Genomic DNA, 13,822 nt, shown 5'->3' on the forward strand with positions numbered 1-13,822 from the left:
GACAGCGAGCACCTTTCTTTCCAGAAAAAATTTTTCATCAGTAGTAGAATTCAATGTCATCCTGGGATGACATTCATAGATTCTATTTTTGTTCAGTAGGATTTCAATCTGCCACGGTAGATTGATCCTTCGATGAAGAATAAAACCACAAAGACACAGAATAAAAAAAATTGGAGCTGCATAATAAGAAGATTAAGAGGGACAGCGAGCACCTTTCTTTCCAGCAATTTTTTTTCATCAGTAGTAGAATTCAATGTCATCCTGGGATGACATTCATAGATTCTATTTTTGTTCAGTAGGATTTCAATCTGCCACGGTAGATTGATCCTTCGATAAAGAATTAAACCACAAAAACATATAATAAAAAAAATTGGAGCTGCATAATAAGAAGATTAAGAGGGACAGTGAGCACCTTTCTTTCCAGCAATTTTTTTTCATCAGTAGTAGAATTCAATGTCATCCTGCGATGACATTCATAGATTCTATTTTTGTTCAGTAGGATTTCAATCTGCCACGGTAGATTGATCCTTCTATGAAGAATAAAACCACAAAGACACAGAAAAAAAAAATTGGAGCTGCATAATAAGAAGATTAAGAGGGACAGCGAGCACCTTTCTTTCCAGCAAATTTTTTTCATCAGTAGTAGAATTCAATGTCATCCTGGGATGACATTCATAGAATCTATTTTTGTTTAGTAGGATTTCAATCTGCCACGGTAGATTGATCCTTCGATGAAGAATTAAACCACAGAGACAAAGAATAAAAAAAATGGGAGCTGCATAATAAGAAGATTAAGAGGGACAGCGAGCACCTTTCTTTCCAGCCAATTTTTTTCATCAGTTGTAGAATTCAATGTCATCCTGGGATGACATTCATAGATTCTATTTTTTTTCAGTAGGATTTCAATCTGCCACGGTAGATTGATCCTTCGATGAAGAATTAAACCACAAAGACACAGAATAAAAAAAATTGGAGCTGCATAATAAGAAGATTAAGAGGGACAGCGAGCACCTTTCTTTCCAGCAATTTTTTTTCATCAGTAGTGGAATTCAATGTCATCCTAGGATGACATTCATAGAATCTATTTTTGTTTAGTAGGATTTCAATCTGCCACGGTAGATTGATCCTTCGATGAAGAATTAAACCACAAAGACACAGAATAAAAAAAATTGGAGCTGCATAATAAGAAGATTAAGAGGGACAGCGAGCACCTTTCTTTCCAGCAATTTTTTTTCATCAGTAGTAGAATTCAATGTCATCCTGGGATGACATTCATAGATTCTAGTTTTGCTCAGTAGGATTTCAATCTGCCACGGTAGATTGATCCTTCGATGAAGAATTAAACCACAAAGACACAGAATAAAAAAAAATTGGAGCTGCATAATAAGAAGATTAAGAGGGACAGCGAGCACCTTTCTTTCCAGCAATTTTTTTTCATCAGTAGTAGAATTCAATGTCATCCTGGGATGACATTCATAGATTCTATTTTTGTTCAGTAGGATTTCAATCTGCCACGGTAGATTGATCCTTCGATGAAGAATAAAACCACAAAGACACAGAATAAAAAAAATTGGAGCTGCATAATAAGAAGATTAAGAGGGACAGCGAGCACCTTTCTTTCCAGCAATTTTTTTTCATCAGTAGTAGAATTCAATGTCATCCTGGGATGACATTCATAGATTCTAGTTTTGCTCAGTAGGATTTCAATCTGCCACGGTAGATTGATCCTTCGATGAAGAATTAAACCACAGAGACAAAGAATAAAAAAAATGGGAGCTGCATAATAAGAAGATTAAGAGGGACAGCGAGCACCTTTCTTTCCAGCCAATTTTTTTCATGAGTAGTAGAATTCAATGTCATCCTGGGATGACATTCATAGATTCTATTTTTGTTCAGTAGGATTTCAATCTGCCACGGTAGATTGATCCTTCGATGAAGAATTAAACCACAAAGACACAGAATAAAAAAAATTGGAGCTGCATAATAAGAAGATTAAGAGGGACAGCGAGCACCTTTCTTTCCAGCAATTTTTTTTCATCAGTTGTAGAATTCATTGTCATCCTAGGATGACATTCATAGAATCTATTTTTGTTTAGTAGGATTTCAATCTGCCACGGTAGATTGATCCTTCGATGAAGAATTAAACCACAAAGACAGAATAAAAAGAATTGGAGCTGCATAATAAGAAAATTTAGAGGGACAACGAGCACCTTTCTTTCCAGCAACAAAATTTCATCAGTAGTAGAATTCAATGTCATCCTGGGATGACATTCATAGATTCTATTTTTGTTCAGTAGGATTTCAATCTGCCACGTTAGATTGATCCTTCGATGAAGAATTAGACCACAGAGACACAGAATAAAAAAAATTGGAGCTGCATAATAAGAAGATTAAGAGGGACAGCGAGCACCTTTCTTTCCAGCAAATTTTTTTCATCAGTAGTAGAATCTAATGTCATCCTGGGATGACATTCATAGATTCTTTTTTTGTTCAGTAGGATTTCAATCTGCCACGGTAGATTGATCCTTCGATGAAGAATTAAACCACAAAGACACAGAATAAAAAAAATTGTAGCTGCATAATAAGAAGATTAAGAGGGACAGCGAGCACCTTTCTTTCCAGAAAAATTTTTTCATCAGTAGTAGAATTCAATGTCATCCTGGGATGACATTCATAGATTCTATTTTTGTTCAGTAGGATTTCAATCTGCCACGGTAGATTGATCCTTCGATGAAGAATTAAACCACAAAGACACAGAATAAAAAAAATTGGAGCTGCATAATAAGAAGATTAAGAGGGACAGCGAGCACCTTTCTTTCCAGCAATTTTTTTTCATCAGTAGTAAATTCAATGTCATCCTGGGATGACATTCATAGATTCTATTTTTGTTCAGTAGGATTTCAATCTGCCACGGTAGATTGATCCTTCGATGAAGAATTAAACCACAAAGACACAGAATAAAAAAAATTGGAGCTGCATAATAAGAAGATTAAGAGGGACAGCGAGCACCTTTCTTTCCAGCAATTTTTTTTCATCAGTAGTAGAATTCAATGTCATCCTGGGATGACATTCATAGCTTCTTTTTTTGTTCAGTAGGATTTCAATCTGCCACGGTAGATTGATCCTTCGATGAAGAATAAAACCACAAAGACACAGAATAAAAAAAATTGGAGCTGCATAATAAGAAGATTAAGAGGGACAGAGAGCACCTTTCTTTCCAGCAAATTTTTTTCATCAGTAGTAGAAGTCAATGCCATCCTGGGATGACATTCATAGATTCTATTTTTGTTCAGTAGGATTTCAATGTGCCACGGTAGATTGATCCTTCGATGAAGAATTAAACCACAAAGACAGAGAAAAAAAAAATTGGAGCTGCATAATAAGAAGATTAAGAGGGACAGCGAGCACCTTTCTTGGATAAACAAGACCAATGGGGGAGATAGTCAGATGCCCCAGACGAGCAATGCTTCTCTCATAAACAACGTCCAAAAGGCAGCCCCTGACGACGACAATGAACCTTTGCTTGTGGAACTCCCACAACGAAGAAGAAACTGCCAAGGATTCCACTGCAACCAGCACCAATCCAACGCCTCTTCTCTCTCACGCCCTTTCTTTCTCTCTCTCCACCGTCCCCTCTCTCTCAGTCCTGGTTCTGAGCTCTCTCCCGGGTGATTCAATTTGGACGGATTAATAGAATGTATTTCTCACTTTCTTCAAATCCCGATTATGACGCGGAATCCACGTGGCTGCCCGGTGGATTCCGCCTAGGTGGTTTCCGCCAGAAATCCACCTGGCAGCCACGTGGATTCCACGTCATAATCGGGATATGCCGGTGGACCGCTTAAGGAGTTTGGGCTGTACCGTGGCAAAAAAAAAGTTTGGGCTATATCGCTGATTTCCGAAAAAGTCTGGGACGTACCGTGATATTACCCCTTAATATTATAGTGTCAATCTCTCTCTCTCTCTCTCTCTCTCTCTCTCTCTCTCTCCGTTTTCTCTCTAGACTGGAGTCTGGAGCCACTGTTCTATCAGTATATCTCTATTTTCTTCAGCTTTCCATAATGCTCTCTCTCTCTCTCTCTGTGGACTGGAGTCCAGAGTCACTGGTCTATGAGTATATCTCTATTTTCTTCGGCTTTCCATAATGTTCTCTCTCTCTCTCTCTCTTTATTTCTAAGGCTCCAAAGTATGCGGCATTCCTGCACAAAGGCCTGCGTGCTAACTGGGGGGACATGCTTGTGTACTAGAGTCATGATTGGAGCCAGAGTTTTTTACGGTCCTCCTTCCCCTTGTTCTCCCTTCTCCCTACAGCTCCACTCTACTGTCGATGCAATCGAGCCGATGTAACGACAATGCTAGAGGCTGAAGAGAGCTTGTCAAGGCGAAGGAGAAGATTCAATGTACCATGGACCACATGGATACATCGAGAAAGAACACAAGAGTAGCTTGGCTCCTCTTGCTCAAGGATCCAAGAAATCATGGATGTGATTCGTGCACAAGTGATTCATTTCAATGTTCTGTTGATACCATAACCATTTCATGTAAGTCTTCCATTGGGAATAGTTGTATGTTTTTAATCAAGATCGAGGACCTAGAACCCAACACAATTGTTTTCCCCATGTCATAAGTTGTCTTTTTAAGGGTATTTCATTATGGACAAACCTGCACCTTTTGTGGCCTATATAAGGCCTTGTTTACCCTTTAAGGGTAATTATTGAACTATATTATTTTGTTGAAAATCTTCTTTCTCCCCTTTCAATTGTTCTCTTTTCAAGAGAGTGCTTCAGTGCTTTGAGACTCAACCACAAACCCCTTGTGGACTAAAGGATTCGAGAAACCAGTTCTATGGATTCATAACATGGTTGCTCTAAGTTGAACAAGGTTTGTGGATTCAAGTCGTATTTCTATGATGTTCATATACTAAGAATGTTTGAGCCTCTCCTCTCCTTCTACCTCCATCTTTGTTTCTCTCTCTGTCCCTGCTTCCCTCCCCCTCTCTCTCCCTGCCGCCCTTTATTTCTACCTATTTTTTTCTCTCTGTCCATCCATCTCCCTCCCTCTACCTCTACTCATCTCTTTGTCTCCTCCCTTTACTCTATCTCTATTTCTCTCTCTTCACTCCATCTTCCTCTACCTCTCTCTCTCTACTTCTATTTCTCTCGCTTCCCTCCCCTTCCTCTACCCCTCTCTCTCTCTTTTACCTACATTTCTCTCTCTTCTCTCAATCTTCCTCTTCCTCTCTTCTCTCTCCCTCTTTTACCCGTATTTTCCTCTCTTCCCTCAATCTTCCTCTACCTCTCTCGCTCCCATTACCTCTATTTCTCTCTGTCCCCTCCATCTTCCTCCACCTCTCTTTCTCTCTCTTCCCCCTTTGCCTCCACTCCTTTCAGTTAAATCTATCTTCCTCTAACTCTCTTTCTCTCCTTTTACCCCTATTTCTCTTTGTTCCCGCCATCTTCCTCTACCTCTTCTCTCTCTATCTCTCACTTTACCCCTATTTCTCTCTGTTCCCTCCATCTTCTCTCTCTCTCTCTCTCCCTCTCTCTCTTCCTTTACCCTTATTTCTCTTTGTTCCCTCCATGTTCCTCTACCTCTCTCTCTCTCTTTCTCTCTACATCTACATCTCCCTCTCTCGCCCTCCATCTTCCACTACCTCTCTCTCTCTCTCCATCTTCCACTACCTCTCTTTCTCTCTCCCTCCCACCCTCCCTCCTTCTACCTTTACCTCTTCTCTCTCTCTCTCTCTCTCTCTCTTTTAGAGAGTGGTTATTTTACCAATAAATTTTCCCAAGTCTCTGCCATATGTATATCTAACCAATTTCCAAATAGTGGTAACAAAACATACAGCTTGTACCAGTGTTTCCCTTTTCCACTTCAAATTAATCCATTTGTTTGTAGCACTATTTACTCGATTGCAAATATTTCTGTAAAACCTCGAATAGAAGAACAGACAGTCAATTTTTAAGGTACTCCTTTTTCAGCCTTTTCATATATGAATCTATCTGCTGCAGAAGGAAATAATTCACATCAATATCTCAGTTTCAATTCAAACATGTTCTACAAAATATTTACCACCTGGAAAGAATAAAAAATGGAGTCTATCTAAAGAAATACATTGAAGAACAGCAGATGTATATAACCTTTGAACTAGGAAGTGATCTTTCAAGTTTCTCAAAATGGAATCTATTCCAAACATATATCCCATGGTTGCATACTTCAACATGGTGCAAGTATCTAAAATATATAATTTTAGATGCTTTGAGGATGATTGCCGAAACTAAGTATTGAATATTTGTATCCATTTTTCATGATAATATGCATGAATCAGATATATCATGGCCAATTCGTAAGTAAAAATGGTGGGCGATTCTTTCACAATGGACTCTGATAGGTGAGATTTAAACTAAGTGTTTACAAAATATTCTTCGGTCCAAAGAAACAACTCATTGAAATAATGAGTCATCTGTTCCATTGGTATGGACTCATCTGTGATCAACAAATCGTCGGGAATTCCTCTATTCAAATATTTTCTATCATCTCATTGTTGGATTTATGATTTGTATCAATATTCTCTTTGTTTCCTGAGCCTCTAGTGAGTTACAAGTAGATTCTCTCCCTCCCTCTACCTCAACCTCGCTTTCTCTCTCCCTCTCCCTCCCTCTACCTCTCTTTCTCTCTCTCTCTCTCTCTCTCTCTCTCCCTCCCTCCCTCTGTCAACAATTTCTCTCTTTAAATTGCTCTCTTTCTTTCACTCTCCCTTTTTTTCCCTCTTTGTGCATTTACATATTTATACTATCTAGTACTGGTGGTCAATCTTCATCTATATCTCATCTTATTCAGTCTACCTCCACAACAACATCTATCTCCCACTTATCTCTATCTTCCCAACTGGGTTGGGCTACCACCGGACAACAAACGTTAATGTTCCATGGGAAAAAATTATAATATCATCAATGACCAAGTAAACCCCGAGGGGATCAATGACACACATCAGAAACATAGAATTTGCAAGCAGGTGATGATCAACCCCATCGCAGCCATCCACCAACCCCTCCCACCTATGTCGCCTCCTGAGTTCAACCTATTAGTCAGAAGTACACAACAATATATCTTGGTAAATAAGTCAAACTCAAAAATCAGGGCAAATCAAGTCAAAGTCAAATCTTCTGTAAACTGCTTTCCCTTTACCTATTGTTGGGCTCGGCCTGTGTGGTCAACCCAAAGCCAAAAGCAAAGAGTGGATCATAGTGAGGGTCTCCAACATTCATGGGAAGCTGATCAACAGACCTGAACCAAGTCCTTGCAAGCTTGCCGGAGAAACCATGGTCACCAAAGAGCACATCGGCCATGGCGGTGCCGCCTTCAGAGCCCGGCAGCCAGGCAGCAATAAGGGCATCCACCAATGGGACCAGAGGCTCCACCACTACTGGCCGGCCAGTGACCAGAATCACCACACATCTCACTAGAGCACAGACTTGCTGCACAATGCTTGGTCCAGGCTCGAGTATGGTGAGATTTTGACGGTCCCCAAGGGACTCGGCATAGGGTGTCTCTCCAACTGCCACCACAGCAACTGTGAATTTTCCGGCCTTGATGAAGCCCTCATCGGGGGCCTCCGAGAATACCACCTCAGTTGATGGGTCTACTGCAGATCGAATTCCTGAGAGGATTGTCGTCCCTGCACATGGCAAACATGCAATCAGGGTTCCGGATCTCGGGTTTTATGGTATCAAGTAAAAAACACTACCTGCGGTGGCGTTGTTGCCGCTAACACCCATCCACTCGATTGTCCATCCACCGCACTGGTACCCGAGATTGTCTGCATGGGTCCCAGCAACAAGGAGCCTGGAGGCCTTCTTTGGGAGGGGAACAACATCATCACCAGGAGATTTACCATTCTTCAACAGGACAAAGGACTTCCTTGCCGCCTCTCTGGCCAGCTCTCTGTGCTCCTGTCATGAAAAAAATGTAGAGAGGAAGGAGAGAGAAGTCATGAGCATGGATGGATGGCAGGGATAGAGGTGCGGGAGCTGTAGTTTCACCTGGCTGCCAAGCTGACTAGCCAGGTTGAGGCTCGAGAGGGGGTTCTCAAAGAGGCCCATGGCAAATTTGACTCTGAGAATCCTCTCTACTGCGTCATCTATCCGGGTCATGTTCACAAAGTTATGTTCCACAAGGTAGGTGAGGTTGCTGATGAACGCTTGGTACTCAAATGGCACCATGATCTGATGATCAAAGAAATCAGTCCAAGTCCATGTAGGTAATCATCAATGAAGATGCATCATGTTGGAACCATGGAAAATCAATCCAAGTACATGTGGGTAAGAATCTATGCAAATGCACCATATTCTGATCATGGAAGAAATCAGTCCAAGTGCATCTTGGTAAGAATCTACGCAGATGCACCATGAGCTGATCATGGATGAAACAAGTGCAAGTCCATGCCGGTGAGAAATTTATGGAGTTGGAAATGGGTATTGATGGTCTTACCATGTCCAGGCCAGCATTGATCGAACTCTTCACAGAAAAAGTGTAGTTTTCCCCTGGTGGGAAGGTGATCCTGTCGATTCCCTGCCAATCTGATATGACAAAACCCTGCATAGCCAATACTTGGGTTAGGATTTAGTGCTTAAGATTTAGGGTTTTGAGGTTGTACCCTAAAGTGGAGCACATTCTTGAGAAAACCAGTGATCAGGTCGCTATTGGAGTGCATCTTCCTCCCATTCCAGCTGGAGTAGGAGACCATGATGGTGGAGACACCCTTTATGACAGCCTGATAGTAAGCCTGCATGTGGATGCTCAACAGATCGTGAAAATTGACAATGGTGTTGTCCTCGTTCATGCCATTGAGAGTTCCCCCATCACCCACAAAGTGCTTCGCACAGGCCGCCACCTTCTCTCTGCAAATTGATGCCATCTGGTCTCAGAATTACAGTAGAGGGAGAGAATTTCGGCGGAAGGGATCAGGATTTGTGTTCGTCATCACTAATGACAACAAGAAGATGTTGAATCATCATCGTCCGTATCTTTCATCTTTGTCAGGGCGACAATGACATAACCATTGTAGTTGTTTCTCTACCATCGTCCCTTTGCAAACCTAATTCATATGACTACATACGTCGACAAAATTCGACTTATCATCGTTTGTCTGCAGGAGGATGATGACAATGACGATGATGATGATGACGAGACAACATTGTGATCATGTTTATTAACCTTGCTTAGATGATGAAAGACAATGACAAGATCATCATTATCATTCAAGCCAATATCCATGCCAGGATGATGATGACAAAATTGCAACCCACGTTCAAGCCTACGAAGATAGCGTCGATAGATGATTGCAATTTACTCTAGTCATATTATGGTGGTTGCCATCGCTCGAATGACGATGACAAAATAAGCATCATTATTGTCATTCGTCTGCAGGAAGATGAGGATAAGGATGACATAAATCATCAACCTCCAGTCCTAGAGAGGATGATGATGACTGTGGTCGTAGTCCCTGTCCTCACCAGGATGACAATGATGATGCTCAAAACATCATTGTCCCCCTTATTGTTCTTTTGTTGACCTTTCTCAGATGATGACAGAGGATGACAAGGACAATGACGGGGGTTTTAGATGGTGATACCATCATTGTCTGTCTTCATCCTTCTGTTAACCTCACTCAGATGATGAGAGAAGATGACAAAATCTGCATCATGACTGTCATCAATCAGCTGGAGGATGACGATGCCATTGATAGGGTTTTGGATGACAATGATGTTTTTTATGATCATTTGCAAATACTAATTGGGATTCTCACTGGCCACCAACAAATGGGACGCCCATGGCCGATTTCGGGGGATCACCCTGGAGACCGGGAATGATCTCTGTCATCATCACGACAATGGAAGGGTCCTCACTGTAGCTTTCATAGCAGCGCCCCCATCGCGGATCTCTGCAAACCTAAACCAGGGGGGAAAAAATGTAGAGGTCTTTCAGCAATGGTAGATAGACCCTGTCATGGCAAACATAAATGGTTTGGTGATCATTCAAAAAAACCAAATAAAGGGTTTGGTGTCGAAGACAGACAACAGTTTAAGATATTGACATAATGGGAATGAGTGAGCCTTCCGTTCAGTCATCTATTTCAGGGCTTGTTGTCATGTTACTGGCCAAGGGACTGCTTAGACCGAATAGATTGAGATTCTAAAATAGAGTAATGGAGCAGAGTATGATGACAGAATGGAATGGGAGTCGGTAAAGGGATTTGTTCTGTTTTCCGTTCTAAAGTTGACATTGCATACTGTTATCCTGACTTTTTTCAGTATCTTCATCAATGTTATCTGTAACCGGGAAGCTTGAAAACTATAAATAATGGATACTGTAACAAGAAAGTATATTGGAACCTGCCGTCAGTATCCCTGTGATGATGGATGCTGATAACGGACCGATGAGCAACAATATCTTTGTATACAATCAGTTAATGGATAATGACATGTATGGATGATGTCCTGACAGTGACCATCATCCTTATCATCATCATTACCAGGAATGGTCAATCACAATTCCCAGGTCAGGATAGATGACTGATGACAAACTGGCTTTTGTCCCATTCTCTGCCATCGATTCACAAAAATGTGTAATGTGTTTTGACTCATGGCACTAGGATTTACCGCAATGCATGGGGCGAAGGTGTAGTGGATTCCAGTGGCGCGGACCTCTAATGCGGTGGCAGCGCCAATCCTCTTCGCGAGACTTGGGTCCCTACACAGGCATGAGAGGAAAAGACAAGCTGTTAGAGTTTTTTTTTGAAAATACTGGCAAATCCACGGTGCCAGGTAAGACCAACCACAGGGTTGTGTTCGTAGACCAATAAAGCCGTGCTCTGGATGCCACCCAGGGGGCTTTTATATATGTGAACATTTAGTGTTTGCGAGAGTTTGTAGGCATGATGCAAGCGTAAATATCCCAATTACTGATTTGGATAAGATTTAGGGCTTAGGGTTTAAGGTTTAAGGGTTGGGGTGTGCCTGGTGACGCCGAGACCAATGTTGTGGGGGAAGATGGTGGCGTTGAAGACATTGTTGTGGCCGTGGACAGCATCGATGCCATAGATGATGGGGATGGCGAGGCGGGTGGAGAGGGCAGCCTGTTGGAGGGCGTTGACCATGGTCGCCCAGTCGTTGGGCGAGGCTCTCTGCTTCGGCACGCTCCCGCCCCCGCTCAACACGCTTCCTGTAATTGCCCATTGATCCTCACAATTAGAAGGACAAGAAAAAAAGAGGAAGAGAGACAGAGGAAAGAAAAAGATGGACAAAGCTTGTGTGAAGACATTGTGAGACAAAGAAGGAATGATGGGCACTAGCAAATGGCAGTCACTGTTAAATAGAGAGCAGGGGATGGAGAAACAGGAAGTGGAATACTCATTGGCTGCAAGAGATAGAGATAGAGAGAGGAACACAGGGCAATGTGCAACGGGTAGAAAGAGATATAGATTGAGCTAGTGAGAGAAAGTTAGTGAATTGTTGGAGAGATCGAGATCTTAAGAGGCAGAGAGAGAAAAGAGGAACATTGTACGTACAGTAAGTAGACAGAAGAACGCTGGTTGTGTGGAAAAGAAGTAAACGATAGAGAGTGAGCTAGTGAGAGGACGGACAGTACCACATTACCGGTGGCAGCTGCTGGGGAGATCAAAATTGGAAGAGATGGCGAGGATAAAGAGGAACAATACACGTGCAATAGAGAGTGAGAGATGGCGATATAAGAGAGATACAGAGAGAGATGGAGAGTTAGATATATAGGGAGATAGAGAGATACAGAAATAGAGTGATAGAGAGATAGAGAGATAGAGAGATAGAGAGATACAGAGATAGAGAGATACATAGATAGAGTGATAGAGAGATAGAGAGATAGAGAGATACAGAGATACAGAGATACAGAGATACAGAGATACAGAGATACAGAGATACAGAGATACAGAGATAGAGTGATAGAGAGTTAGAGAGATAGAGAGATACAGAGATACAGAGAGAGATATGGAGTGAAATAGAGAGATTCAGAGAGAGATAGAGAGTTAGAAATTAGAGAAATATAGAGAGATATATGGAGTGAAATAGAGAGATTCAGAGAGAGATAGAGAGTTAGAGAATTAGAGAAATATAGAGAGAGATATGGAGAGAGACAGAGAGATGCGGAGAGAGATAGAGAGTTTGATAGATAGAGAGATATAGAGAGAGATATGGAGAGAGACAGAGAGATGCGGAGAGAGATAGAGAGTTTGATAGATAGAGAGATATAGAGAGAGATATGGAGAGAGACAGAGAGATGCAGAGAGAGATAGAGAGTTTGATAGATAGAGAGAGATATGGAGAGAGATAGAGAGATACAGGGAGAGACAGAGAGATACAGAGTTAGAGAGAGAGATACAGAGGGAGATATAGAGAGATAGAGAGCTAGATAGATACAGAGAGAGATATATAGAGAGAGAGTTAGAGAGATATGTATAGAGAGAGATATATAGAGAGAGAGTTAGAGAGATATGTATAGAGAGAGATATATAGAGAGAGAGTTAGAGAGATATGTATAGAGAGAGAGAGAGAGAGAGAGAGAGAGAGAGAGAGAGAGAGAGAGAGAGAGAGAGAGAGAGAGAGAGAGAGAGAGAGAGAGAGAGAGAATACCAGTGTGATACTTTTTGACGACGTCGGGGGAGGCCACGGACCTCTCAATCTGGGTCATCTGTCCGATCTTCTCGGCCAGCGTCATCCGCTTCATCAGATCCCGCACTCTCACCATCAGCGGCTGTCGCGAGTCCTTATACTTTGGCGCCACCGCCGCCACCCCGCCGCCCATCGCCGCCGCCACCCCCAACAGTATCACCACCACTACCATCCCCCTTGCCCCCATTCTAGAGAGAGAAACAACGAAAATGGAAAAAAGGAACGATCTTTCTACTCTAAAAACCCGCGAGCTTTCAGACCCATGTCGTTTCTCGTCTAGATAGAGAGAGGGTCGGGAAGAATTTTTGAAAGACGTAGCTATAAACCGTCGCGCCGTCAATCCCCTTCTAGAGAGAGAAACAACGAAAAATGTCGAAAATGAAAAAAAGGAATGATCTTTCCACTTTAAAAACCTGTGAGCTTTTAGACCCACGTCATTTCTCGTCTAGATAAAGAAAGGGCCGGGAAGAATTTTTGAATAAGTAGCTATAAACCGTCGCGCCGTCAACCCCCTTCTAGAGAGAGAAACAACGAAAAAGAAGAAAAAGGATTAATATTTCTATGTTAAACACCCGCGAGCTTTTAGCCTTTTATGTTGAAGTTGACGTCGCCCCCATTGTAGAGAAAAAAAGAAGGATTTCTACTTTCAAAGTTTTAACCCATGTCCTTTTTTCAGAAAGAGAGAGTCAGGTGGATGCTTTTAGCCGGCATTGGTGAGCAAAGATACACCCACATACTTGGACTCAGGATTGGAGACTAAGTTCGTCATGTAGGCACTGCATGCTTATTACGGGTGGTGACACCCGACCCCAATCTTTAAACTAAGACCCACAAGCCGCCAAGCAAGTTTTATAGATTTTGAACCCATGTCATTTTTCGGGAACAAAGAAAGGGTCAGGTGGAAAATTTGAGAAAGATAGCTAGGGATTGTGATGCAGGACGTCAGCAAGAGCATGTGCTGGCAGTGGCAGCACGGACATGTCAGAGCAAGGCAGAATGTGATGTCTCTTGTGGGTCAGGCAAACAACCAATGGAGTGGCCAAGAGGAGGCTACGGCAAGCAGCAGAGGGCGGGCCTTGTGCTTGCTTCAAGCTAACAACAAGAGCTATTGGATGAAA

General features: G+C 42.1%; 1 protein-coding gene across 1 annotated transcript; it reads right to left on the reverse strand.

Moving 5' to 3' along the window:
- Positions 1-6,922: 6,922 nt before the first annotated feature.
- On the reverse strand, positions 6,923-13,179 carry LOC144706856 (uncharacterized). The gene is made up of 10 exons (XM_078579918.1): positions 12,666-13,179; positions 11,019-11,223; positions 10,662-10,752; positions 9,809-9,951; positions 8,657-8,900; positions 8,491-8,595; positions 8,043-8,225; positions 7,748-7,952; positions 7,189-7,678; positions 6,923-7,081 (listed from the first exon to the last, which is right to left on the reverse strand). Exons 1-10 carry the CDS (start codon positions 12,889-12,891, stop codon positions 6,991-6,993), a joined length of 1,983 nt encoding a protein of 660 aa, XP_078436044.1. The 5' UTR covers positions 12,892-13,179; the 3' UTR covers positions 6,923-6,990.
- Between the last annotated feature and the right edge of the window lie 643 nt (positions 13,180-13,822).

The sequence above is a fragment of the Wolffia australiana genome, chromosome 8 (genome assembly GCF_029677425.1).
Source record: "Wolffia australiana isolate 7733 chromosome 8, ASM2967742v1".
Lineage (NCBI taxonomy): Eukaryota > Viridiplantae > Streptophyta > Magnoliopsida > Alismatales > Araceae > Wolffia > Wolffia australiana.

Excerpts from the sequence above, each read along its gene's own strand:
- LOC144706856 (XM_078579918.1), bottom strand. The coding sequence starts at position 12,891 with ATGGGGGCAAGGGGGATGGTAGTGGTGGTGATACTGTTGGGGGTGGCG. Across the intron at positions 10,753-11,018 it reads ATTGGTCTCGGCGTCACCAG|GGACCCAAGTCTCGCGAAGA; the intron begins GCACACCCCAAC and ends ATGCCTGTGTAG. Across the intron at positions 8,596-8,656 it reads AGAATGTGCTCCACTTTAGG|GGTTTTGTCATATCAGATTG; the intron begins GTACAACCTCAA and ends TTGGCTATGCAG.